The 25248-nt window shown below is 39.0% G+C and overlaps 1 protein-coding gene across 1 annotated transcript in view; it reads left to right on the forward strand.

Moving 5' to 3' along the window:
• Window positions 1-320: 320 nt before the first annotated feature.
• The window catches only part of TULP3 (TUB like protein 3), a 32134-nt gene continuing 7206 nt past the window's right edge, over window positions 321-25248 (forward strand). Inside the window, exons 1-7 of the mRNA XM_058045745.1 lie at window positions 321-380; window positions 13496-13547; window positions 18324-18486; window positions 20241-20417; window positions 22460-22590; window positions 24363-24560; window positions 25072-25184. Of these exons, the coding sequence (XP_057901728.1) occupies window positions 340-380; window positions 13496-13547; window positions 18324-18486; window positions 20241-20417; window positions 22460-22590; window positions 24363-24560; window positions 25072-25184 (875 nt within the window). The 5' untranslated portion in view covers window positions 321-339. The remainder of the gene's footprint in view (window positions 381-13495; window positions 13548-18323; window positions 18487-20240; window positions 20418-22459; window positions 22591-24362; window positions 24561-25071; window positions 25185-25248) is intronic.

Consider the following 25248-nt stretch of genomic DNA (forward strand, 5'->3'; position numbering starts at 1 on the left):
CTCCGACAAACGCCGGGGCGGGCGCGGGGAGGGTCGTGGCGACGGAAGGGGGTTGGGGGGGTCATTTGGGGCGGTCTTCCCTGGGAAAGTGTGTCCGGCAAGGGCTCGGTGCCGCACGCCGTTCCCGCCGGGACCGTTCCCCGCTCCCAGCGGAGGCGGCGGGCGCCTCCCGCACGGAGCCACGGGGGCGGCCCTTGCGTTCCGCCGCGCGTGCGCGCCGCCGCGGCCAATCGGCGGGCGGCGTGCTCGCGGCCCCGGCCAATGGCGGCGCGCCTCAGTGCCGCGCGCCGTTGCTAAGGGCAGCGGCGGGCGGGGGCCCATAGCAACGGCGGGGCCGCGATGGACGGAGCGGGGAGAGCCGGCGGGCCCGCCGCCCACAGGTGAGCGGGGCTGGGGCGGCGGCGGCCCCGGGGCCCAACAGGCCTGGGCGGGGGCTGCCTCGCATGGCAGCAGCGCCCGGGGCCGGGCCGAGCGGCCGCAGCGGGGCCCGGGCGGGCGGAGCCGCAGGGCAGCGGCCACGCGGGCCGGCGCTGCCCCGGTAACGCCCGCGTCCCGCTGGCGGGCGGCAGCCGTGCCGCTGTTTTATGTGCGGGTGTGTTTTATGTGCTTCGCTCTAAAACGTTGGTGTGCATCGTCTGAATACTTGTAGATTAAACCGGTTTCGTGGTGTCTCGGTGCACTCGTGGTTTCTGGGCGCTGCTGTGAAGCGTTTTCGCGGTGTTCTTCACCCCCTCTGCTCCTCCTAAATAAGCTCTCTGGGTATTTAGTATCACTCTTTAGTATCGTTGTGCCTTTGCAAGGAAAAAAGGAGAAATAACTGAGATGAACTCAACTGATGTAATAGGAACAACAGCTGTGAACTATGGAGAAGCGGTTTTGGAAAACTTTGTGTTTGTGGCACTTAAAATTGAAATTATTTGAAATTAAATGTGAGTGTACTGGCAAGCAGAGAAAACAGGTTTTGGCAGAATTGGTGTCATTGCTAAAAAAACAGGAAAATCTATCTTTGTGCCTCTGTTTGGATAGGAAAAGGTAAAGCAAGTAAAGAGAGAAACCTAAACTTTGGGTGGTGAAATGATAATGAACGAAGTGTAGAAGAGAAACAGTATTTTTTTTATTACATACATTGTTACATTTGGTAATTTAAGGGGGATGAAAAGCAACAGTGGAGTTAGAAAGCCTCCTTTAACTGCTTAGATCCACCAAACATACTATGGAACATTAGATTACTTTTTATGCAGGCTTGAAAGGCCTCATGTTGTCTAGCAGTTCTGGAAACAATTTTTTAGGAAATGGTGTCCAGATACATGTAAATTTCTCTGCACAGTAGATGTTTAGGTTTGACAGAGTTGATGCTACAGGAAATAATTCTGCTCTTCTGATAACAGTTCTATTGCCATGATTTCTTTCTGCTAAGGAACTTGTCTCATGTGCTTTTATGGGTGCCCCCCAGAAACAGGCTAACAATAATGGCAGTTCATGGGATAGCTGCTGGCCCATCCCAGTTTATTAAAGAAACATCCATTTCTTTAGCTTTCGTAGTCCCCATGGTTAAGGTAAGAAAACTAGAATACATGAACCTAAAGTAAAGTACATAGTTTTAAAATAGATATGTAAGGCTTGTTATTTTTAGAGGTGTTTATTTTTCTGGAGGGTTCATCAGCATTGGAATAAATTTGAGGAAGACAAATTCTCTGGATTCTTAGGAAGGTTCTTCTTTTTCTGAGATGAAAATTGTAAAATTTTCCAGAAGTTGTTAATCTGGTTACTAGAATTCTTGTTTGGTGAAATAATTTGTCAGTTGTCCAAACAGTGGATTTTATAGAAAAGGTAAGTGTGATACATAATACTTCATGGCAATGAAGATACTACAGGTAAAGTTGAACAAAGCCATACCTGAGAACTGCTGCAACATTTTTTTGTTTTTGCCATTTTTTCCCCCAGGGGTGGAATGCCTTTACTGTTGAGCAATGTAAAAAATGCACATGAAGAAATTGCAAGTATTTTATCTGATGGACAGAGTAGAACATTGCCAGTCAAAAATTAATGCATATGGTTTTGTGCTGTGGGATACATGATGATGGATAGACAGCAGAGATCTTGGATTTAGGCCATCTACAGGCTGTCACTTGCAAATACTGTGTTGTGTTAGACTTTCTTCCACTGGAACTGGCTGCAACTGGAATTACTCAACTTGATTTTAAAGTTTGGCTTTCAGGTAAACATGGCACAACTGTCTTAGTGCTTTAGAAAATGATAAGCTTGATATTGCTGTTTCGTGCTCTTGGTAAGTGCTAGACCTTCTCTCTTATTTGGGAAAGTCCTTTTGGAGACTTACCATGAAATTATTAGTGTAAAAACATTCAGGTAAAAGTAATTCTAATTTATTGTAAGCTTTTAAAATATTGTGAAGGAAATTTGTTTCTTATGGTAGTATGTGTTTTAGAATCTTACAGATCAATGGACTTTGCCCTTTTGCACACTAATCACACAGTGTACAGGAATGCTTAGAGCTTCCCACATGCTGCATTCCAAATATCCTTCAGCTTCTGACTTGCAGATGTCATGTGAGAGGAACAGAATTTTCAGGAGGCAAAAATCTTGACTGAGTCTACAGAGACTAAAAAGCTGGATGTCAGCTACAGCAGTCCTGCCCTCATTTGGATGCTTCCTTGGGATCCAGCCATGCATCAGTTAGTGGCTTTCAGTTTGTGAACTCTGGGATATTTCCTCAGTGTCTCCCAAAGTTAATGAAGAAAAACAGCCTGTTGCCAATAAGCTCAATTTTCAGAACATTAGGAGCTCACAGATTAAGAGAAGTTGAGGACTTCAAAAGTGATACTGTTGTCTGGCCAAAAGCCCTTTCCACATTTTAACACTTGGATGTAGTTGAGGTTGTCAGGAATCTGTGCCTGCTGGACTTGAGTGTTTTGTATAAATGCACCATAATTTTGATTTTGAGGAGAAAAAAGGCAAAATACTTTGCTAATTATTTTTGCTATACTTGTAAACCAGAGAAGACAGGTAAGTTTAAAATTCCTTTTAAAAGCCTCTCAGCATCTCTGTTAGTCTTCAGGTATTTTTATTTAGCCACCAATGACCTTAAAATTAACAAGCAACATTTGTTAAATTTCAGGACCTGGAATTCTGTAAATCTTATCCTTAGATGAACGAGAATTGGCTTAATATTCTGTTTGCTTCACTTTTTCCAGCTCTAAACATTATAATGAAGAAATCTGTCTGAAGTGAGACAAACCTGTAAATATTTTATGAGTGTGGTTGATATGTACTCCTTGAAGTGCAGATTCAGCTGAAAAGAAAACCTTTTGCAATTTGAGGCTGCTGCTGTTAATGTGAATGAAGGAGTCACCTCAGTTCTTATGATGTAGACAGCAGTGGCAAGGGAGGAAAGGCAACAATGTCTGACTAAAATTTCGGAATACAATTTGAGACTCACTTAGTAACAGCAATTGCAAAGATGTATCCTGAAGTTGAACCTTGGTTGAATTATCTCTTTAATTTCTAGTTAGCTCTTTCCCCATCTCTTAACCAGCTGGAATTTAGGTTACTGGTGACCCATTTTTTTTATAGAGAGCCATTACTTTTCTCTTCTGCGCTTTTTTTTTTTTTTTTTTTTTAATCATGGTGTGGCGTTTATAGGAGAGAAAAATGCGCTGACTTAACATAATTATGGCTTTGTATGTGTGAAAACTTTCTGCAACCAGACTTGCACTGAGATGGCTCCAGACTCTTGTTTTGTTGCTGAGGCACAGCTGAGTGATCTCCAAAATAAAACTGTGTTGTAATTGGGTCATGGGATGAATTCTCTTCTAAGTGGATTTGCTGATATGCCTGGAGATGTTGCCTTGGACCACTGCAAGAACATTTATGCCAACTCTTAGTGCTCTTTAGAACATACTCTGTGGGATGTTTGAACTCTTAAACTGTTCTTGCTATAGGAGTCTGGGTGCTTCTACACTCCTTTCTGACTTTGCATTCTTATGTGGTATCTGAGGCAAAAAGAGCAAGAACTAAAATCTAGCAGTGATATCTTGCCAAGTCACCTAGTTCGAGATCAAAATGACATTTCACTGTTTCTGTCTCTTTAATGGCTTTCCTTTTCAATTTTTCTAAAATAAAAAAAAAAATCTGGTCTGGTAATAAAGGTCTACAGTCAGTTCTAGAGTGTCAGTTCAGAAAATTTCATGTTCCTTTCCCTATTTTTAGTTTGAAATACTATTACACAAGTACAATTCATCTTGTCAAGTGTGATGCACTTGTTTTTAGGGAACTTTGGGTTTTGTTACCTGGTCTGGGTTAAGCACAGCACGTGCTATTTAACTGCTGCCTTTGTTGCTAGGAGAGAATAATGGCTGCTCTAGATTTCACTGGCTTCCTCTTGTAATGAGGTACAACGTCAACAAAAGTGACAGGCAAGGTTTAATAATTCACAAACAGAAGATCACAAGAGACAGAATTCCAACCCCCTGGGGATCTTGCTTTCCTCTTTCCTTGGGCAGAGGTGTTTCTATCAGTGAAATGACCGTGAGGAGTACTTGGTGAAGTTCTGCTTGTGGAATAAATTTCTCTGTTTTTTTCCTTAGCAGAAACCTAAGTTTCATTAGGTTCAACTGAATAAATATGAAGCACAGTGCTCTGCATTTGTAGCGGTGGTTAGGAGCTGAAAAGTCCTGAGTCATGGAGTCACCAGCTGTGAACTCTTGGAGGAATATGCCTGACAGGAGGTTCCTTGTTTCCCTTTTCTTGTAAGAATTATAATAAAAACCAAGTTGAAACCCCCTGTTTGGCTACACACTTAAAATATAAGTTTATGTGCATATTCTTATGATTGTGTTTTTTGTGCCACCCTCCCAGCATTATGCTGGCTTTGATGGTTAATGGCTTGTGTGGATTTCTGGCTTCTCTTGGCCTTCCTTCCAGAAGAGTACTTCCTCTGCTTTAGGTTTGCAGAAATGAATTTATTTGGGACTTGTGGCTAAGGAAAACAAGAATCTCCTTTCTGTTTCCCCGATGTAGTATATCAGAGAATGACACAGGCTTTTGTTTGCACTCTTCTTTATAGCCCAAATAGAAGTCATACTAGCTTCTGTCCAGAGAGTGCTGATTCATTTTCCTTGCTCTGCTCCTTTGTTCCAAGTAAGAGGAGCTAATCTTTGGTACTTGATAAGTCACTTTTTGCATGCTGTGTAAAACACTAAGCAATACAGTAGTCAAAATAGTTCTGTGCTCAATATGTAACCTTTTCATCATGCTTTTATTCCTGTTGCATTTTCTTGCAACAACCTGTATTTTTTATTGTCATCTAGTTTGTGCTCTCACATTTGGGATCTAAACTTGTAACCTCTAGAACCCAACCAGACAATCACAGAGGATGGAAGGGGCTTCTTGAGATGATCTGGAGCAACCCTGCTGCTTAAGCAGGGTTAGCTGGAGCAGATTGCACAGAATGATGTCCAGTTGGGTTTTGAATATTTCCAAAGATGGAGACTAAATCTTCCTGAGCAACCTGTTCCAACATTTGACCACTTTGTCTGGAAAATTGTTTCTTGATATTGGGTAGAATTTCATGTGCTTTAGTTTGTGTCCATCGCCTCTTGTCCTGTCAGTAGGCACTGCTGGCTTTATTTGCTTTACACCCTTCCATCAGGTATTTCTACATGTGGATAAGTTACCTCCTGAGTCTTCACTTCTCCAGGCCCAGTTCTCTCAGCCTCACCTCATGTAAAACATACTCTGGTCCCTTAAGCACCTTTGTGGCCCTTTGCTGGTTATGTCCATCTCTTTGTTGTTCCCAGAAGCCCAGAACTGGATGCAGCATCTCGAGTGCGGCTTCACCAGCAGAGGGGCGGTGTCACTCCCTCAGCCTGCTGGCAGTGCTCTCCCTAATGCAGCCCAGGATGCTTGGCCTTGAGAGAGTGAATTGCTGGCTCGTGATAAACTTGTTGTCCACCAAAACAATGTGAATCAATTTCTGAAAAACAAATCTCAACAAACAGCATAAGCTTCATTCTTTGTTTAACCATAATTCAGTTTTTCTCCTATAGTCCTTTCATTTCTCAATTTTCTGTTACTTTACCTTATTGGGGGTGTGTTTGTGTTGGTGTGTAATAGTGCAGAGAATATTCCACTGCACTTCTCACACAATAATTTTATACTGGGGTTTTGTGCTTCCACAGATACCATTTTGAAACTGAAGGCAGGTGTGATCTTTGAGTGGTCATTTTACTTTGCCTGCACAGTTTCATTTTACCTTACAAGATCATTGGAACAAGTACTGTAAAGAAAACAGAAGCTTGAAAACAGAAGTCTCCTGTACTGATAAATCCTTTTTCTCCATTGACCTGGCTGTGGTCAGTCAGTCCTAAACTGCATCATTATTTACCTAGTTAGGTTTGGCATGTGAACAGTTGCCCCGAATTGATGCAAGTATGGAAAATTTAGTGCTGCAAGGATAAGCTTGCACTAAATTCACTCCTTTAGTGGGTTTAGCCAACAAAAATAATTATTAACCTGTTAATATTTTATAGTAAATAATGTTTGTAGCATGAACTCTTCAGATTAATTTTTGCTTGAATTCCTTTCTTCAGCACAGTATTCCTGTTGCTATGAGTTGTCAGGGCAGCTGTTTTGCCACAATATAGGTGAAACGTATCCATATTCATATAGATACATGCAAAGAATATACATATATTCTTCAGAGCACCAGCCTTTTCAGGTTTGGTTTGTTTTGGGGTTTGTTATTTTTTTGTTGTTGTTTTTTTTTTGGAAGGGGGTGTTTAGTGGGGAAGGGCAGATGGTGGGTGTTTTGTTTTGGTTATTTTTGACATGCTTCTGATCTGTGTGGCTTTAAAGAAAAACACCTGATAATTTCACATTAAAATTCTATTTTTAAGCCTGCAGGTAGGTAGAAGCAGAAACTTTGAAGGATTAGCTAGCTATTTTGTTTCTTTAGCATGTTTTTAAGTTGTAAATTGTTCTTTAAGGTATAAATTGTTCAGATAGTTGGTACAAGTTATTGGAAGGATTGTGTAGTGGATTCAGGTATATTTTGAAATGAAGTAGAACATGAAGATCTTAGTTCTTGTCTGTAGTTGCTCCCTTAAGCCACGCTGATCTGACAGTTGAGTTTATTGCTCTTATTAGTTTATTTTATACTTATTTTCAAATATTCAGAGATAAATCTTTTTCAATCTGTATTATGTGGAACAGAATTTCTGTACTAAAGCAAATCCAAGGCAGTTGTTTATTTACTCATTCAGAATTGCTTCCAAAACTAGGTGTTCACTCTTTCCATGTCATTGTTCTCATAATATATTCAGTAGGTGAAAAACTTTTCAAACAAATTTTGTGAACTCTTTCTCAAAACAGTATTCTAGTTATATTAGTGTTTTTGAGGGATCAGAGGGATCAAAGGTCAAACTGATTTTATTGATTTCTTTTAAAAGGGCAGATGCATTAAAACTTGCTTTTATTGAAATATCACCTGCTTAAAAATAATTTAATGAAATGTTGATGCAACTTCAGCAGTGTCACTTAGAAAGAAGTGTGGCATTTTATGGCTGATTTGCAGCAGATCAGTTTACTTTGGAAGACTTACTGCTTATTAATTATGAAGGAAAGAATATCCTGTGCTTGCCAAAAATCCCGCTCTCTTGCCTTGGGGAAAGCAGAAAAATTTGGTAACCTTCACTCTTGTGGATGGTATGCTATGCATTTTCCCAAAAATGTGCAGTTACAGCTGTGTCAGAACTCCGCCCTTTTGTGGATTGGAAGGTGCATTACAGATAAATTTTGTTCCTCAAACAGTTTCCAGAGACAGTATTGCAATTTTTGTTTGGAAGCTATCTTTTGAAAGATAAGAATCCTTCTTAACTAATGTTTTTTTCCACAGCTTCTGTTTTCTTTCATAGCTGTAGTTCAGATGAGAATGATCCCCAGGAAAGTTTATTGGAGGGTTAAGAGTCAAAATACTTTCACATCAGCTGACTCAACATTTCTTAATTGAAGTTGCTTTTACTTGCACTTCTACAGCTAAAAATAAAATCCAGTGGTTGAAGATGTGGGCCACAAGCCACATTCTTCTCATCCCCTTATTTTTAAGCTCTGGGAGTATTGCTCAGAGACATAACAGCTGCTACCATGTTAATAAACTGTCCTGCAAAGGAAAGAGAAATTACATGAACTTTGTAAGACTCTTGATGGAAGCAGTCCTGTGTAGAGTGAGAAATGGAACACAAGATATTGGGAAAGTGGGAAGATTTGTGGATTGAAATGGTGTTATTGTGCCTTGGAGCTCCTTTAAAAGGAGTAATGGAAACAACTGAAAATGTAAGGATCTTGATTATTAATGTATAGGTTTTTATTCCCACTGGTATCTAAAGATTGTGTTTATTGAAAGGATTTCTATGTCAGACTGATACAAAAATGTCAAGCTTGTTTGCAACAAGGCCCAGTAAACTCAAGATCCAGCTCACTCCAAAATGATCTGGAAGTTTCTGCTGGACACTTTGCCTTAATCTCTCTGCCAAACTATGGACTATCTGAAACTTTAATACTTTCCCTAGAGCTGTGCACAAATAGGTAATAATTCCTCAGTTTTTCTCACCAAGGATTGAGTGCAGGTACAGTGCTGATATGTGCTGTAAGGATACTTAGGACAAAACAAGCTGTGTTTCCTTCTCTTGGGTCAGATTTTCATTTAAGCTTGGAGTGGGGTTTGCTTCTCTCAGCTAGTCTGACCTTCCTCCTAAAAGAGGCAGCCAACGTTACTTTATTCTTAACTAAACCTTTAACTACTTGAACTGCAGGATAGATTTACCTCACTGGGAAGCCCTTAAATCTGCAAGTCTTTGCTGCATTATTTGTTTAGAAGGAGAAACTGAGTACAGTATTTCTTTAGTGGAATATGAGAAATGTACATTTAGTTGAATGCAGGGAAAGCTATAATGGTATTTTCCTTTGTTTAACATATTTCAAATCTTTCCAGTAAGTTCTCAGTCATGTAGAACATTTTGTCTCTACAGGGTGCTCTTTCCTGTTGCTTTTCTCTGCTTATTGCCTCTCATTCACAACTGCAGCCAGTCATTCCTTTCAAAACTAGTCCATGATCCATGATAAAGACAACCTTTTTTTTTTTTTTGCCTCCTTTTAACTTCCAACAGTCAGTATATAAAATTGAAATAACCTGAAAGAAGAATGCTTGGCTCTCCCATCTGGGATAACCACACCTGAAATAGGAGGTAAACCATAACCTTAGTCTACAACAGCAACTTCTAACATAACAATATTCAAGCTTGATAAAAACCTGTTGTTTTTCTGTTGAAAATCCACAGCTCCATGAGTTATCCTAATGGTTAATTAGTCGCTGTGTTAAATAAAAAACTTATTTGCAACCTGAATTCATTTAGCTTCAGTTATTTATGTCTGGATTTTATTGTCTTCTCTGTCATCAATGTCGTGTACCCTCAAATCCATGGAATACAGTGGAGTGTATTGAATTTCTCTTGAATAAACTGTAGGATGCATTGAAATCTTACTAAGAGGTGCACTTTCCAGTCCTTGGTCAATTTGTTCAGCTTTCTGCTGAACTGTCTTCAATTCTTCAGTCCTTTCTCTCATGTGGACCCTGGACAGAATGGAAGAACATTTTCAGGCTGGTGGATTGCTTTTGTTTTCTTCATTCTGCTTTGATACCAGGATTTTTCATTGTTCTCAGAGTTGGATTATACTGTATGTTTGTGTTTGGCTGATTCAATGGTAATTATTGCCAAGTGCTTAGAACATAACTGTTTTGGTTGTGGGATTTTTTTTCCCAAGTACAGCATACTCAGGAACACAGACAAGCTACAGTGAAAACAAGAGTGTTACTTCTGCTTATCCACAGTTTGTAATGCCAGAATTTCAGTGTTATTGAAAAATATGTCCATTCTGAAAGAACTGTCAATAGATGTAGTGTTCCTTTTTTACAGAAAGGAAAATAAATCACACAAAAAGGAAGCTTCAGTTGTATACATGAATATCGGTTAAATAATTTGTTTGTCTTCATTGTGGTTGTTTGCTATTCTGGAAATGGTTAGGAAAGACCAAATTGATTTATAATAAATTTGTTGCATATTCCTATTGCAACACTTTAATTTCTGATTATGAAATGAAAACCAGGCTGATTTTGATTTCAGTAGGAATTTGAGATGCTACCAATTAAAATAAAACTTTTTGCTCCCTGTTAATCTGTGTCAAATCTCTGAACCCCTTTGCATCTTGCCATCTTCTTCCATGTTTTATTAAATATTATTTAAGTTGTTTCCCATTCTCATTTTTATTCTGTATCCTGCACTATCATTAATGTTTCCTTGTATGTTCTGTTCTGTGTAATCTTTCCTTTCTCTGTGGCACGTGTCTGTTACCTGTCATGCAGCTTCAGTAGGATTGCAGGAGGATCCTGGTAAATGTAGCAGTGGTGTCTGTGGCAGGATCTCATGTAGGCTGCTCTGCTGCAGTGGCTGGGGACAGGACATTGATACAGACCACTTGAAAATTTTCAGTTCTTATTTATCAAGGGTAAATGGGCAACTGGTTTGGTGGTCAGGATTTTTCCCCTGTTTCTAACTGTGGTGTTGTAGCTATGGAAATGCTTCTTATTTTTCCTTTACCTGATGGATATTTAATTTTTCTTCTGGCACATAAACCCTTCAAACAGAAAAGCAAAGGGCTCAGTACTTGGGTGTGGGTATGTCTGACAGAGCACTGATCTGTGTTGTGAGTCCAGCTGAAGGAGGATTCCTGCTTGAAGCCTGCAGCTGGATTAACACACCACTTACATTCCTTAGTGGTGAGCTGTGGGAGTGACTCTGGCACAGCGTTTTCCCGTTAAAGTTTGTAATAACACCAACTCCGCTGGGGGAGGGGGGGTAGAAAAAGGTTTAAAGTGTGGGAATTTCTATTTTGACTGGTTATTATGTTTTCATAATGATGAGTTCTAGAAGAAAAGTTGCAGGAGCAGTATAAAAAATAGCGTGAAAGGGATGTTTTTAAGCTAGTATTTATAGTGCTACATTGCTCATGACTTTATTTTACTGCTTGTGTGAAACTTTGCACTTAAAAATGGCAAGCATTGCTGGTTGCTTTCATTTTGTTTTGCCTGCAACTCAGCAATCTTGGTCTGTGTTTTAAAGTAAATTGTAAGAAAACACTTTGCTATTTTTTTTCCTTTATCAAGCTCTGTGACCTGTTAGAATCTTTATGTTCAAGCATCAGTTAAGTAGCCAGAGTTGAGGCACTGTGTAGTCTGTGTTGTCCTCCTGTTATATAATATAACTTCATTTCAGTCTAGGTAGAAAATAATTTAACATACAAAGTAAATAATTTACACTGAAGATTTCACAGGGCACGTGAGTCCTGCTATTTCAGAACTTTGTCATTTTCCAGGTAGAAAGGAAACCTTGTAAACTTATTTCTTAAAGTGGTAGTGTTTATTTCTTCTGATTTTTTAAAGAAGAGACTCAAATTGCTTGGGGATACATTTTCTGCTAGGAAAAGAAACAAAACCACAGATAGCAGCTTGTACCTACCCAGGACACCTCTGTGTCCATCAGAAGGTGTCTGTAAGTCTGCTCTTGATCACAGGTAGTAGTTTGCTTTATAACAAACTCTCAACTGCAGTTAGCAAATGTCATCAAGTTCTGAAATCAGGAGGTGTATGAGAAGAAAAGGACTCTTCCCTCTCCCTTTTGTTTTTGGCTTTTTTTGTCATGAATATTTTAAGAAGAACTTTCAGTTGGTTTTCAGACTTTGCCAAAAATGGCCTGTTCCATCATCTATGCTATAAATAATAAGCATGTCACCTTTCATGCTGAAGTTCGTGTGACAACTGTTGTATATTGTGCTGCACCGAGTAGATGTGCTTCTGCTTGTTTCTTTCTTAAGTTGTGGCTATTTTCAAGTGAAGATGACTGTATTACTGTAAGTGTTGCTTTGGGGATACACAGCTCTCCATCAATTCAAGAAGGACACTAATTTTTCCAGGCCCTCCGTTCCCTTAGAATCCAAGACCCTGTGTATTACAGGTCTATGTGAGGTGTAACATCAGTTTTTAGAAACAAAATGTTTTCAAGGAATTAGACCTGTTGTGTGATACTTCAAATTCATAGGGGAAAAAAAGTATAGAAATAAGGAAAACTGTGGAATAAAAAAGCAATGGCAGTCTTAACTTGCTTTAAAATACTTCTGGTTGGAAACTCAGTATAAACTTTAGAGTATACAAGTTGTTATATATGATGTGTGTGTACAGAAGTCTTTTTCTGCATATTTCAATCTTCCAGAGCAGGGTCTGTGTTTCCTGGGGTAGTTTGTCTTTAAGGACCTTTGATTTGTCATCTGCTTGCCTGAAGTTGAGTCAAATGTGGTTTGTTAGGGGTTAAGGGGACTCAGGCTTTTCTTCTCTCCTTAGCTCTGTGTGCTGTAATCCAATTTCCATGGCATATGTTTTGCAGAAACCCCAGATCTGCTCTCTCTGTGTATCTCTGGTTTTCCTTGTTGTTAGGGTTATATTCAGCACTGACTGCCAGCTTGTGACTTTACATCACTGGACATTTATGGATACCTAGACGAGACAGAGAATTTCCTGTTTAAATTGAAATTGTGGCTTGCCATGCTTCTCGGCATGCTAATAATAAAATATATAATGTTTGTCTGCTTCCTACATTAAGTACCTTCTTCCTGATGCTTTCTTACTTCCAGAGAGGTCTTTGTCAAAACTGTTTTGAAGGAAAGAGCACAACTGTGGTCAGCAGAGTATGTGCTTAATCGTCAATTAACATTTCCCCTTTGTGCGGTTAACTGCTTTAAATTGCATTTTATGGAATAATTCACTATCGTACAAAAGGAAATAGGAAGTCTATATGGAACACAACTCGGAACAAAAAATCAGAGTTATCTCTAAAATACTGAAATAGGGAAATAATTATTTTTTTACCTTTAGGAGTTAATGTCAGATGTTGCAAACACAGATTCTCTCAGGTATTAACTGTAGTTAACTGAACATCTGGCAGGAAGAGAAAATGATGTAGGCTTGACTCCAAGACAAAACTGAATTCATTTGGAATTGGGTATCCAGTGTAGGAGCAGGGACTTTACTGAATTGATCTGAACTGAGTTAAGCCTTCAGGTGTAAACTGTCTCCCAGCCCCACCTCAACAGAGGTTTGTAATCCATCTACCAGTAATGAAGCCTTTGGTGCTTTCAAAGTCTTTCCAGAAAGGTTAGTAAGGGGACTAAAACAGAGTTCAGTCTTATTTATGGCAGAATTTGTTTTATTTTTAATACCTTGTGACTTGGTCTTCATGTGAGATGGAAGTAATGTCTAACAGTCAGTTTGAAGTCTTGATGATGAAGTTGTTGTCTGAAAACATCCTATGTTCTTGTAATGTGAACTGTTTAATAGCAATAATTAATTGATTTGTTTATTTTGCTTTTCCAGCATCTTTGAGGATGAAAGCATGAAACTACGACAGCTGAAACTGCAGAATCAGGTAAATGATAGTGCTGAAGCTGGTAAAGATAAATACAGAAAATCAAACAGCCCTCTAAAGACTTGAGAAATGGGGGTGAAGTGCTAAAAATGGTTGGTCTAATGAACTTCAAAGATTTTAATGGTTTGTGTTAGTTCAAGTCGACCTTGCCATGGCTTGTAGTTTTGGTGTGTTTGATTAATTTATTTTTCATGTGTTCTCTTATTTAATTGGGATTGAGTGACTAGAGAGCAGGAATAAATCAAAAGATGGGAAGACTGCAGGGAATTATCCATTTTAGGCATCAAAGGAATGGTTTTACTGACCTATAGAACAATCTCTTTAACACTGCTGTTGAAAAGGATTTCCACCCTCTTTTGACCTTTATTTTGTTTCCTACAATGAAAATATTTACAGCCAAGCATGGGTCAATTATCAGGATATTGGTTTCAGGTTCTGAAGTACCATATTCTTCAAAGCAATGAAGTATCCATCCTTAATACTCTTTGTGTGTGAAATTTCAAATGCTTGTAAATAGATTAGGCAATGTGAGAGTCATGATTCTCTAGCTGGCCATTTCACAGACCACAGATCACTATCTTGCATTAAACTCATCTTGTTTAAATTAAAGTATGGTTTTTAGGAAGGCATTTTCTCAGCTAGCATCTTTAAGTCCAGACACAACAGTCTTCAGGGAACTGTTGCAGTGGGTAATAATCCTCTTTACCAGAACCTGGTCATTATTTGTAGTCTGAGTTTGCTGGGCTTTGACTTCAGGCACTGAATTTATTATCAACATTATTGGGTCTATATAGGCATTTATCTAAAACACTTCAGAGTCAAGAGGTAAAATTTATCTTTGGTCATATTTGTGGAAGCTACAGTAGTTCTTTATCTGTAGACTATCAAATGACACTTGTTTAAAAACAAACATTTATTTAAAAATAGAATTAATTAAAATAAATTATAAAAGAGCATTTAGTGTCAAATGCCATTTGGTAAGAAATTCCAAAACTAAGGGTGGTCTGACTGCTTGGTGATGAACCTCAGGGTCTGGTTTAGTACTGGTCTTGGGTCATAAGCTGGTAATAATCACTGTCTCCTAGTGCTGGGTACTGTGATTTGCTTAGTGTCAGGCCTTGCCATGGGGATGCATGGCTATTCCTCAAAAAAAGCCAGCTGGGCTGGGTGGAATTCCCTCAGAGCAGCTGTCATTTGCACCATGAAGAAGTCAGTTTAAATAGTTTGTTTCCTTTCACAAATTTGTTTCCATCTTTCTTGGATTTGGTTGAGATTGCAATCATCTGCAAAAGAAACATCTAGAAAATGTCACTAAATATATTTTAATGTCACTAAATATATTTTAACTCCTTGCCCTTTGCAAATGAGATTTTTTGAGAAGTGCTGACAATCTCTAATTTAGGAGTTTAGAATTAGATTTTGGATATTAATTTTAAAGTTTACTTTTACATGAATAGTACTGTGCCTTCTGAAGAAACAGAAGTCAATAGGAGATCACTACCAAATATGATGGACTCATTGCCAGTTGTAGCTGATGCCTTGCTTAATTTGTCATAAACAATTATAGGAATTGAAATTTAAAAAATGCAAAATGTTTTACCCCAGCAGGATCATATATAGAATCTCTGGTCATAAAGAGAATCTGGAATAAGCCATAGCAGAGACATGCCTGTCCATCCATCTTTATGATTGGTTTGGAAACCCTGTAATTGCAGTAAAATATTATTTATAATAGTGCATGACATCAAGTTCCATCTGTGGGCCAGCTCTGCCTGCCAGGATGCCTTTTTCTCCTGGACTACTGCCTTTTCCTTGAGGCAAGAGTGTGTGGTTGCTCAGGCAGTGCTTATTTCCTCATTAGCAGAAGATTTGAGTTTCCTCAGGCGCCTCAGCTCCGAGTGCAATGCTGCCATCTCCCTCCCTGTGCAGAGGGAGTGCGAAGCCTGCCGTGTTTCTGAGTGCGCCTGGTGTGGTGCACTGCTCTTGACATGGAGTTTCACTGGTGCCACCATCACTGCCAGTGTCACTGCTGCCACAGCATGAGCTAAGGGGAAGCTGGAAGAGGACAGGATGTTCCCTAGCCAGGATCCATCCTGCATGGCCTGCCAGGGTTAGGATTCTACCAACTACTAAGAAGCACAGGATTGCACCTTCAAGGCTGGAGTGGTTGGGACTTTCCTGTATATCAGTTTCCTGCCATCACAGCTGGAGAAAGAGAATACTAAACTAGTTGTCTTAATAGCACACTAGATATTCTCATGTGACTTCTTGGAAGCTCATTTGAACAGGAGCTGGTGGTTTGTGATCCTCTAGTCATCCTACACTCTGATGTTATGGTTTTCTAAGGTGTTTCTGCAAGTATGTAATGCATGGAGCACACAAAATCAAAAACAAATAATGATAATTAGTGTTTGTTATTTATTTGATGGGTTTTGTGTTCTGCTGTCCTGTTCATGCACTATCTACATTTTATGTAGTGATAGTAAATGGATTTTTACTGTAACACAGAGCTGGAGGAAAAGGCTAATTAGTAGACAAAACGAAACAAAATACCCATTTCCTTTTTCTACTTCCCGAGTGGAATACAGCCAGGAATACATCTTACTGAGGGGCAGGCTGCTCTGCCACCGTATGGAGAGAAAATGAACTGCTGTTTGCTGTCCTGACAGTGGACTTGCCCATATTTTTTCCATCTCAGTATGCAAAGGGGTAAAGAGAAGCCTTTAAAAAAATTAAGTTACTATCAAGTTTTGTCACTTTGGTTGTCCTGTAGTTCTTGCAAGAAAGGAAGATCAGTCACATATACCAGCAGTAAACTGTTTTAATGTGAGCTGATCCTATTGGATTGGTGAGTTCAAGAAACCCTTTGATGTAACACAGTGTATAAGAATAATAATTAAAATCTAGACTGGTGAGCAGTGAAATGTTTTAAAAAAAGCGTATCTAATAGAATAATCCACTAAATAACTCTTGAAACTACTATATCCGGTGTTGATCCCAAATTCAATTTTACATTCTAACAGTGGCTGTGTATTTTCTTATTTTCTTACTGGCTTGAGGTTGTGACTGTTTTGTGTTTTGTTGGTTTTTAGGGGTTTTGGTTTTTTTTTCCTTGCCTGTTTGTCAGGTAGAGAAGCCTTGACAACAATTTTTCTCAAATCCTTATTCTGAGTATAATGTTTTGATTGTTGTTTTTCCTTTAGAGAATTATAAACTATTATGACTTTTTTTACCTTTCATCAGCTTTAATTTAAAAAAGGAACAAGCAACACAAACCAGTGTAAATTCTTCTGAAAGGTCTGACTACCTTCCTAGAAAACACATCTGTATTTAACAATTTCTAAGAATTTTACTTTACTGCTTATTTTTCTTTTCTTATTCTAGACAAATGTTATAATTTCTTTGGAATTCTGTGTAGTTTTTGCTCTGCAGGATAATCTTTGCAAATAATTCTGCAGTAGCAAACACTACCTGTACTGCAGTCCAGTCTTCAGGGTAATTCTGAGTTTAAATTAAAAAAAGTAATTTTGTTTCAAGGTATTTGTTTTTGTTTTTTTGTTTGTTTGTTGTATTTGAGGTTTTGTATGTTTGGTTGTGGGTGGTTGGGTTTTTGGGTTTTGGGTTTTTTTCTTTTAGATAAGTGAAAAAACCAGACAAAATAAAGAATCAAGGGCTGAGTTATATTGGAATTCCTCAGGGAGAGGTTGCCTGAGGAACAAAACTCACTTGAGATAAAAAGACTAATAGTAGAGGGAAAAACCAACAAGAGAAAAAGAATAACGGGAGAGAAAAGGACTCCAAAAATGTCTGTGTCTCAAATGGATTGTATTGTTGGTACTGATTAATTGTTTATCTGGTACTGCATCAAAACTAAACATAATTTGATGGAGAAATGGTTTCTGTCATCAAAAACAATTTTCAGGGTTGTTCAGGTACCTAAGAGATAGCTACGGATAAACTGCATCTACTGTAAGGACCTTGCAAGTTGTTTGCATAATGGTGCAGGATATTAGAATATGATTTTTCCTTCTTCATGCATCACCTTTGATTTAAGGACTAAGCAGGTCTGTCTAAAATGGCACCATGTCCCTTTTTGCCTTGATTTAAGTTTAGAAGTTGTTTCTGTTCTTGTTGAATAGGAAATCTTAAGTTTCAAATATATATGTATCTTGGAGAAATAATGTTTTCATTTTTAGCATTTGGACTTACTAGTCTTTCCTTTCAGTCCTGAATTATATGGAAAAATTTTGCAAGGTAGATAAAATTTATTTTTAGTGGGTCATTCCTATTTTAATTACTGTTACTTGTCTCCCCACTTTAAGTCTTATCTCTCAGCACTGGTTTCTGGGAACTATTTGCTTTAAGTTTTCCCTATAAGGTGATATCTTTTGAGATAAAAACCTTTTCCTTTGCAAGTCCTGACTGTTTCATGCTGGATTATGGATGACTGCTGAAATTTTTGTTAAGGATTTGTCTATTTTTGTTAAGGATTGCTGCAATTGAGACTGAGTGAAAGGATTTAACTGGTAGTCTCAAGACAGGTCAGAAAATAAGGAGGTGTCCATGTCAACGTCTTGTGGAGAGTCAAAGTCAGTATCTCACTCCAAAACCATGGTGATATCTGTGTGTTAGATTTTTGTAAGAGCTCACAAGAATACTTCAGGTTTATCTGACATTCTGATCTGGGACATGTCCTTGCCAAGTGGCTGAGGCATGGATTCTGCCTCTCTAGATGTGGTTACTCATCTCTGTTTCCTGCTTTTCTTTATTCCACAGAGAGCCCTTCTAGAGAAGAAGCAGAGGAAGAAACGTCTCGATCCGTTGATGGTGCAGCCAAATCCTGAGGCCAAGCCACGCAGGTCAAAGCCCAAAGGGTGCGAGGAGCAGACTCCTTTAGTAGAAACTCCTACCCCTGTCCACAGTGATGTTGTTTTACATGGTAAATAATCAACCTGATTGCAGCAGGCTTCTCCAAAATCCCAGTGCATGCATTATGTCACAGATGGGTGGTTACATTCCTGTGGTAGGGGTCAAGTGATAAGATTGATTACATACTTTTCTATATACAAAAGTTGAATTGTAGTACAATATGGTTAAGCAATTCTAAACTGTGAAAGCAAGCAAAAACCTCACCTTGAAGAAAATAATTCAGTAGTGACTGCTTGTACAGTGTTTCCTTATGGTGTCATGGATTCTTCACCTCAAGGTTGCATATGACTGAATGATAAAGTGGAGAAGGCAAACAAAAAGTGTTGTGAACACTGTGTTAGACTCTTAATAGTTTTTACCTCTGGTTGGGCTTCACTGGGACAACTGAAACATGACAGGTTATAGTGGTCCCCAGAGTCACAAGTACAAAGTGCTATCAGGGCCAAAGGCAATAACTCGGTGGCCTCGAAACATTGCAGTAAAATAGTGACCATTATTTTAGGAGTGAAAAGAAATGCAGTAGTCACAAGGAGATGAAAAGAGCAGCAATGAGATCCTTACATTCTAGTGGAAGTGTCAGGAAGTTGTTTATGAGAGTCAGGATCCCATCAGCCTATCAAGAAAGTTATGGGAAACATTCTAAGGCTTTGAGGTGTTTGCTGTTGCAGGATGTTGTAATACATGCCTTGTATTGATAGCAAATTAATATGCACAGTAGAATTTTAAACCTCCAAACAAGGGGTATTACCTGGTTTGAAGATCACAGTTGGATCTATGTTATCCCGTCTCTCTTGTATATTTTTCTTGTTCTTGTTCAAAATATTCTTTGAATATTTTTCTTGTTCTCCAGATGCCTTTCAGGATCATAGGATGGGACGGAAAGTGGTGGTATTTGGGCTAGCATTTATATGCCTAAAATCAGTAAAATCAGGTGTAAGAAAGCTTCTGTTAAAAGGCACTTTCAAGTCAAGAAGAGAATGAGAGATAAGATAGGTATAACTTTTAAGGTAGAAGTATTCAGTAAGACTCAAATGAAAACTTAACTGCTCATTCACTACCTTTCATAGTTCTGAGGCTTCCTCAGTGCAAGCAAGTCCTGGTAAGATGTGGTAACAGCAGTAAGCATGTCAGAAATACAATGCCTAGATAAAGCAGAAGAGTTTTAAGAAGACAGTGGGAAAACAAGAATTCCAAAGCTGGAGCTACACTTAGGTATTATGTGCTATATATTCAGTGTTATGCCAGACCCTGACATCAAGATGCTGCCACCAAGTGTGGTGCACAGCTGTGTTGTATGATTTAAACATGAAAATTTTATTTAACAAAAAGATACAGGGGTTTTTTTATGTCTGTGGCTGTAGATACTTTTATCAAATTGATTTGTGGTGTTCACTGTAGAGTACTCACTGGCATAAGAGCAAACAAACAACGTGAAGGAAAAGAAAATAAGGGAGATATCTGTAAATAAATTGAAAACTGTCAATGTGCATGACAAGTACAACTTGTTTTAATTGCTTAAGCCTTTGTAAAAAGGTAAATAAAATCACTATATTTAAATAGGGAGAAACTGATATGTTTAAAGTAATAGGCAGTCTGTACCAGAGTCAGGCCTGACTCCTGTTTCTGAAAAAAAATGAACAAGTATATTTAATACTTTAAAGAGATGCTAGAGGAAGGGAAGATGAAAAGAGCCACCATCCTGGGGTGCATCTTTGGCCATAAAAAAAATAGACTTTGGAATTTTTGTTTCATTTGGTCCTGCAGGCATTGATGGACCAGCTGCTTTCCTGAAATCAGAAGTTCAGGATTTGGGGACCAATCTCCAAACTCTGTCTGTTGGATCTACCAAACCAGAAGACAATGCAGATAAGGAAAATGATGGAGAGGTTGTAACAGACACAGCAAGCAAGCCAGATCTGCAAGAAATATTACAGAAAAGAGGTAAGAGTTAATAATGGGTAAATGTCTTTTTTGGGGCTCTTCTATAACTTTATTTCAGTGGCATTAAAAAATGAGGAATCATGAAACAAATGTCTGCAGGATATCACTTTTAAAAGAGCTACTACATTCTATAGCATGTGGAAGTGCAGTGCTGCAATTCCTTTTCCTGATATTATTTTAACCATACCAATTATATTTTAAGGGTTTCTTAATGCGCTGTATTCTGGTCTTTCCAAGGAAATTGCTGACAAAATGCTATACCACATTTTGCTAAAGTTTGGGGTGTTTTTATTGCAGATATGTTATATCTTGATAAGGTGCTTGAATATTTTCACAACAGCAGGACCCTACAGTAAATGCCATGATTTAACTCTTTAGGAGACTAACAGGAAAGGTGTTTTTTTTCTGAGTCACAGGCTGTCACAGTCAGTAGTTTTTGAGTTATATATTCAGTAATGATATCCCATTGAGTAATTTCCTAGTGGAGTGTCAAGCTCTGTCTGCCAAGTATCTTAAGTTGCTGCCAGTACTACAGGAAACCTTTTTTTGTTGCATGCTGTCTAAGCACTTTGCAGTAAAATAATGGCTAGTGTTTATTTAGTATACAGCTTGTTTTTATTTTGCAGAGCTTGTCTCCCAGAATGTTTCCCGTACACTGCAGATATTGAGGTGCTGTCACATTCAGAGATATTGTCATCCAGTTTTCAGATGGCACAGCTGCTTACTTACAGATAGCAACATTACACAAGAGTTGGAAAAGGAAAGAGGAGAGAATATCCAGTAACTTCAGGGGAAATTAGTGAAGGTAGAATATAAACAGTGAATTTTGAAATTGGCTGGAGTACCAGGGTCAACGCCTTTCCTCTTCCTAAACGTCCCTTGGGAAGTTTACTGACAGGTTGTTAAGACTGGATTTTTCTGTTTTATCTGAGACTTCCAGCAATGCCCCTTTGCAATGCCGTGTCAGAGCATTGTTACAATGTATGTTCTCAGAAAATGATTCAGTTAAGCAGGTTGTCTGTCTGTAATGCTTTAGATACATTTCCTTTCTACAGCCAAATTAAAGAAAAGAATCACAGAACAAAATCTCGGATGCACACAATCAGTTTGGTTGGAAAAGACTTTTGAGGTCATTGAGTCCAACCTGTGACCTAACACCACTTTGTCACCTAGACAGTGGCACGAAGTGCCACATCCAGTCTCTCCTTAAACGCCTCCAGGGACAGTGACTCCACCACCTCCCTTGGCAGCTCTTTCCAACTCCCAGTCACCCTTTCTGTGAAGAACTTTTTCCTAATGACCAATTGATGTTGCAGTTCCAAGTGGAAGGACACACCAAATAGTGATGTGTACAGAACCTCTTCATAAATGTCTTTATGAAAAGTTATTTTAGTAATATGCCCACAGTCATCTCTACAAGACTGTGCTTAGGTTAAGATTAAATAAGTCCTGAAACTTCTCAGTTTGCGCTTCAGTTTCAGAAATCAAGTAATTATTAGTATTTATGAATCTGATGAATGTAAGAACAGGAGGGGCTCTTACTGAAAAATTGACATACCCTGTTTCAGGGACAAGACTGAGGGAAAGTGGTAAAGGATGTAAACTGTACAGAGTCCAATTTATGGGATAGGTGTCAGCATATCGATCTGGATTTCCTTTTATTGTTGTTGCTCTTAAGACATGGAGGACTTTTCTGCATGAACATATGCAAAGTAAGTTCAATGACAACATAAACTAAGCAATATGTTATGTCATGGAATATCAAGTAAAATCCATATTAATAAAGGCCTGACAGCTGCTTAATCATCTATACAGTGACTGCTGCAAAATATCAGTAGGAATTAAATTGCAAGGCTTAGGAAGAGATACAGCACATGAAGAAAATCAGCAGTTGAAACAGAAATTAGGAATAATCAGTTGAAAAAGCAGAAATTAAGACTGTGACTAGGTATTCAAGAGTCATATATGAATTAGTGATGCCATGAACTCGTGACACCTACTTTCAGAGATTACATGCTTAAATCCATGCTGTATTCTGACAGGAATTTCAGGCAGTTTGAATTTTGATGAGGAGGACACAGAAGAGGAGGAAGCTGGTAAGAGACCAGTATCTCATTCACCAAACCCTGAATCTGAGAGGCCTAGTTCTGCATCCAGCGAGAAGTCTTTTGCAGTAAGTGTCTTGAAATCGATTTCTGATAAGCACTGGACATGTTCCTCATTTTAGTGATAACCTCTGGAACACTGGGTTAAAATACAGTAGCTGCAAGTACAGTAGCCATCAATATTATTCCCTGAAAGCAGAGTAAGGTCAAGATTGTCACGCTCTCTGACTGAAGGGACACTGAGTTAAACATAAAGACTTAGCAATGATCAGAGGAACAATTGTGGGTGGAGGATCCTAGGGAGCCTAATCAGAGAATAGGGGTGATAGTGCTGACTCACTGTGTTCCCATAAAGGAGACAGACTGGGCCTTTGTCTCTGCAAAATTCACCAAAATGACTCAGAAGCTCTGAAATGCCATGCAAACATAGGAGGGATTTCTTCCTGAGGGATTGTGGCATTTATTGTGGGATGCAAAGAGAAACAGAATTTTGGAATGGAACAGAGAATACTGGGATTGGACAAACATCATATAGGATGTTTGGGGGAAGAAACTTAAGAGGGAAAAGAAGGGTATCAAGGTGGATCAGGGAGTAATAAACATGGGAAGACAGGGATTAAAGGGGGTAAAAAGCATCAGATATGTGTAAACAACTGCAGAACAGTATGATTGTCTGCTCAAGTCTTGTGCCTTGATTACTTCAGCATATCCCACTCTTTTCTGTAACTCTACTTCTATTTCTTGTGTGAATGTGTTTGTATGTGTGTGTGTGTGTGATATAGATACATGCATACGCACATATGTTGGCAAATTATGTGCTGGACTAGCCAGTGAGTTGGGAGACCAGCATCAGGAAGACACAGGGTCTGAGATAGCTCAGATCAGATAAAGACCATGGCGTTTGAGCATGGATGCTGGACACCCTTCAAAGTCCATGGTGTGGGAGATGAACCTGAGTGTATTTGTGAGGTGACTGTGTATATGATGCCCTGCACTAGTAGTGCAAGAGGTCTGGGTATCAGCTTCTTGGGAGATTGGGCTGTGGGTGCAAAGTGCTGGAGATACAGGTGCTGGAGTGGGGAAAGGGGTGAGACCCTCCAGTGCATTTCAAATCTATGTATGTGTATCTGTGCTATTCACTCAGGTTTCTTACTGGCTGTAGCTGGAAATGGGGATAAAACTGTAACTTCATCTTGAAGGCCCAGATAAAAGAGGAATCTCTTGGGTGCTGCAGTTCATAGGATTCAGCTACCTCTAAGAGAAAATTAGTTTTATGACCTGTACCAGATTTCCATTAGAATTTAAATTCCTTTGATTATTCTGTGCATCTTGACTATACACATTTTTCTAAGGCTGTTCCAACATTTAGTTGATATGGTTCCACCAGCAGCTGACTCCCTTTCTGCTACTGTTCTGAACCAACATAATCTTAGCACTCATTTCAGTCACAAAATCCCAGCCTGTCTTACTGCAGCATCCATCAGTCCTGCTTTATCCTACTCTTTTATTTTCCACAACATTTGAAGTTCTAAAAGCAAAGAGGTTCTTTGCGTAGAATATTTACAGCATCTCATCCTATTTCTCCCTTTCTAGCAAATCACTCATGTCTGCTTAATGGGTACTTTTTCTCTTTTCTCCTTGGAGACCTAGTCTTTCCTCAGAGTAAAACCTTCAGCTGCTTTCTTCTGAGAAAATACAGGTGGTATCTTGTTTAACCTTCCTTTCCTCAGTATCTTCTGGAGACATGATATCTTATGTTTCAAAAAACCACAATTTTCTTGTGGAATACCAGAGTCTCTGATCTGATATTAATTTGCTAATATGATGCTTCTTCCCATAGGAAACAGGTGCTTCCTGTAGTCCATCCCCTCAGGCAGATGCACAGCTGGGAGAAGTAGAGAACTTGGAGGATTTTGCATTGCGCCCTGCACCCCGTGGAATTAGTGTCAAGTGTCGAATCACTAGAGATAAAAAGGGAATGGACCGGGGGCTCTTCCCTACTTACTACATGCACCTGGAAAGGGATGACAACAAAAAGGTATTGGAAGCAGCCCACATTATCTTGGCTATTGTACTCCTACCAAAAAATGTGTTTGGTGCAAGGGAGAGCTTTTGATAAGAAACCTGTAGCAGAGGACAGCCATCATGCAGATGAGGACAGCATATGTTTGGCCAAGGCACTAAGGACAGAATTAGCATGTAATTAGCATTGTATTGTGGTTTAAAAGCCATAATACAGTGAAAGATGAATTTGAAAAAGAATAAAAATGTTAAATGTTAAAAAAGAGCAGGGAGACTGAACTGCTCCAGAAGAAAAGGAGGGAAGACTAGAAAGGACAGGTGCATTAAATCTGGACTGCCAAGTGAGCTGATGGAGAGAGAGGATTTCAGGCTGGGCACTTTGGAAGAGAACAAAATTGTGGAGACAGTAATACTAAAACAGAACAAAAAAGGGAGTGCATACAGGAAATGGAGAGATAACAATTTGGATAGCAATGCCTCTGCGTTCTTACAAAGCACCAGCCTTGATCAAAGTTTTGTTTTTCCAGACATTCCTTCTTGCAGGGAGAAAAAGAAAGAAGAGCAAAACATCCAATTACCTCATATCAGTTGATCCAACTGATTTATCTCGGAAAGGGGAAAGTTTCATTGGAAAACTCAGGTGAGCCTCACAGATGAAAACTACAGACAGTTGAGATAGGATTTTAATTCAGTTGTGGTTATGA

Source organism: Melospiza georgiana, chromosome 2 (assembly GCF_028018845.1).
Source record: "Melospiza georgiana isolate bMelGeo1 chromosome 2, bMelGeo1.pri, whole genome shotgun sequence".
NCBI classification, from domain to species: Eukaryota; Metazoa; Chordata; class Aves; order Passeriformes; family Passerellidae; genus Melospiza; species Melospiza georgiana.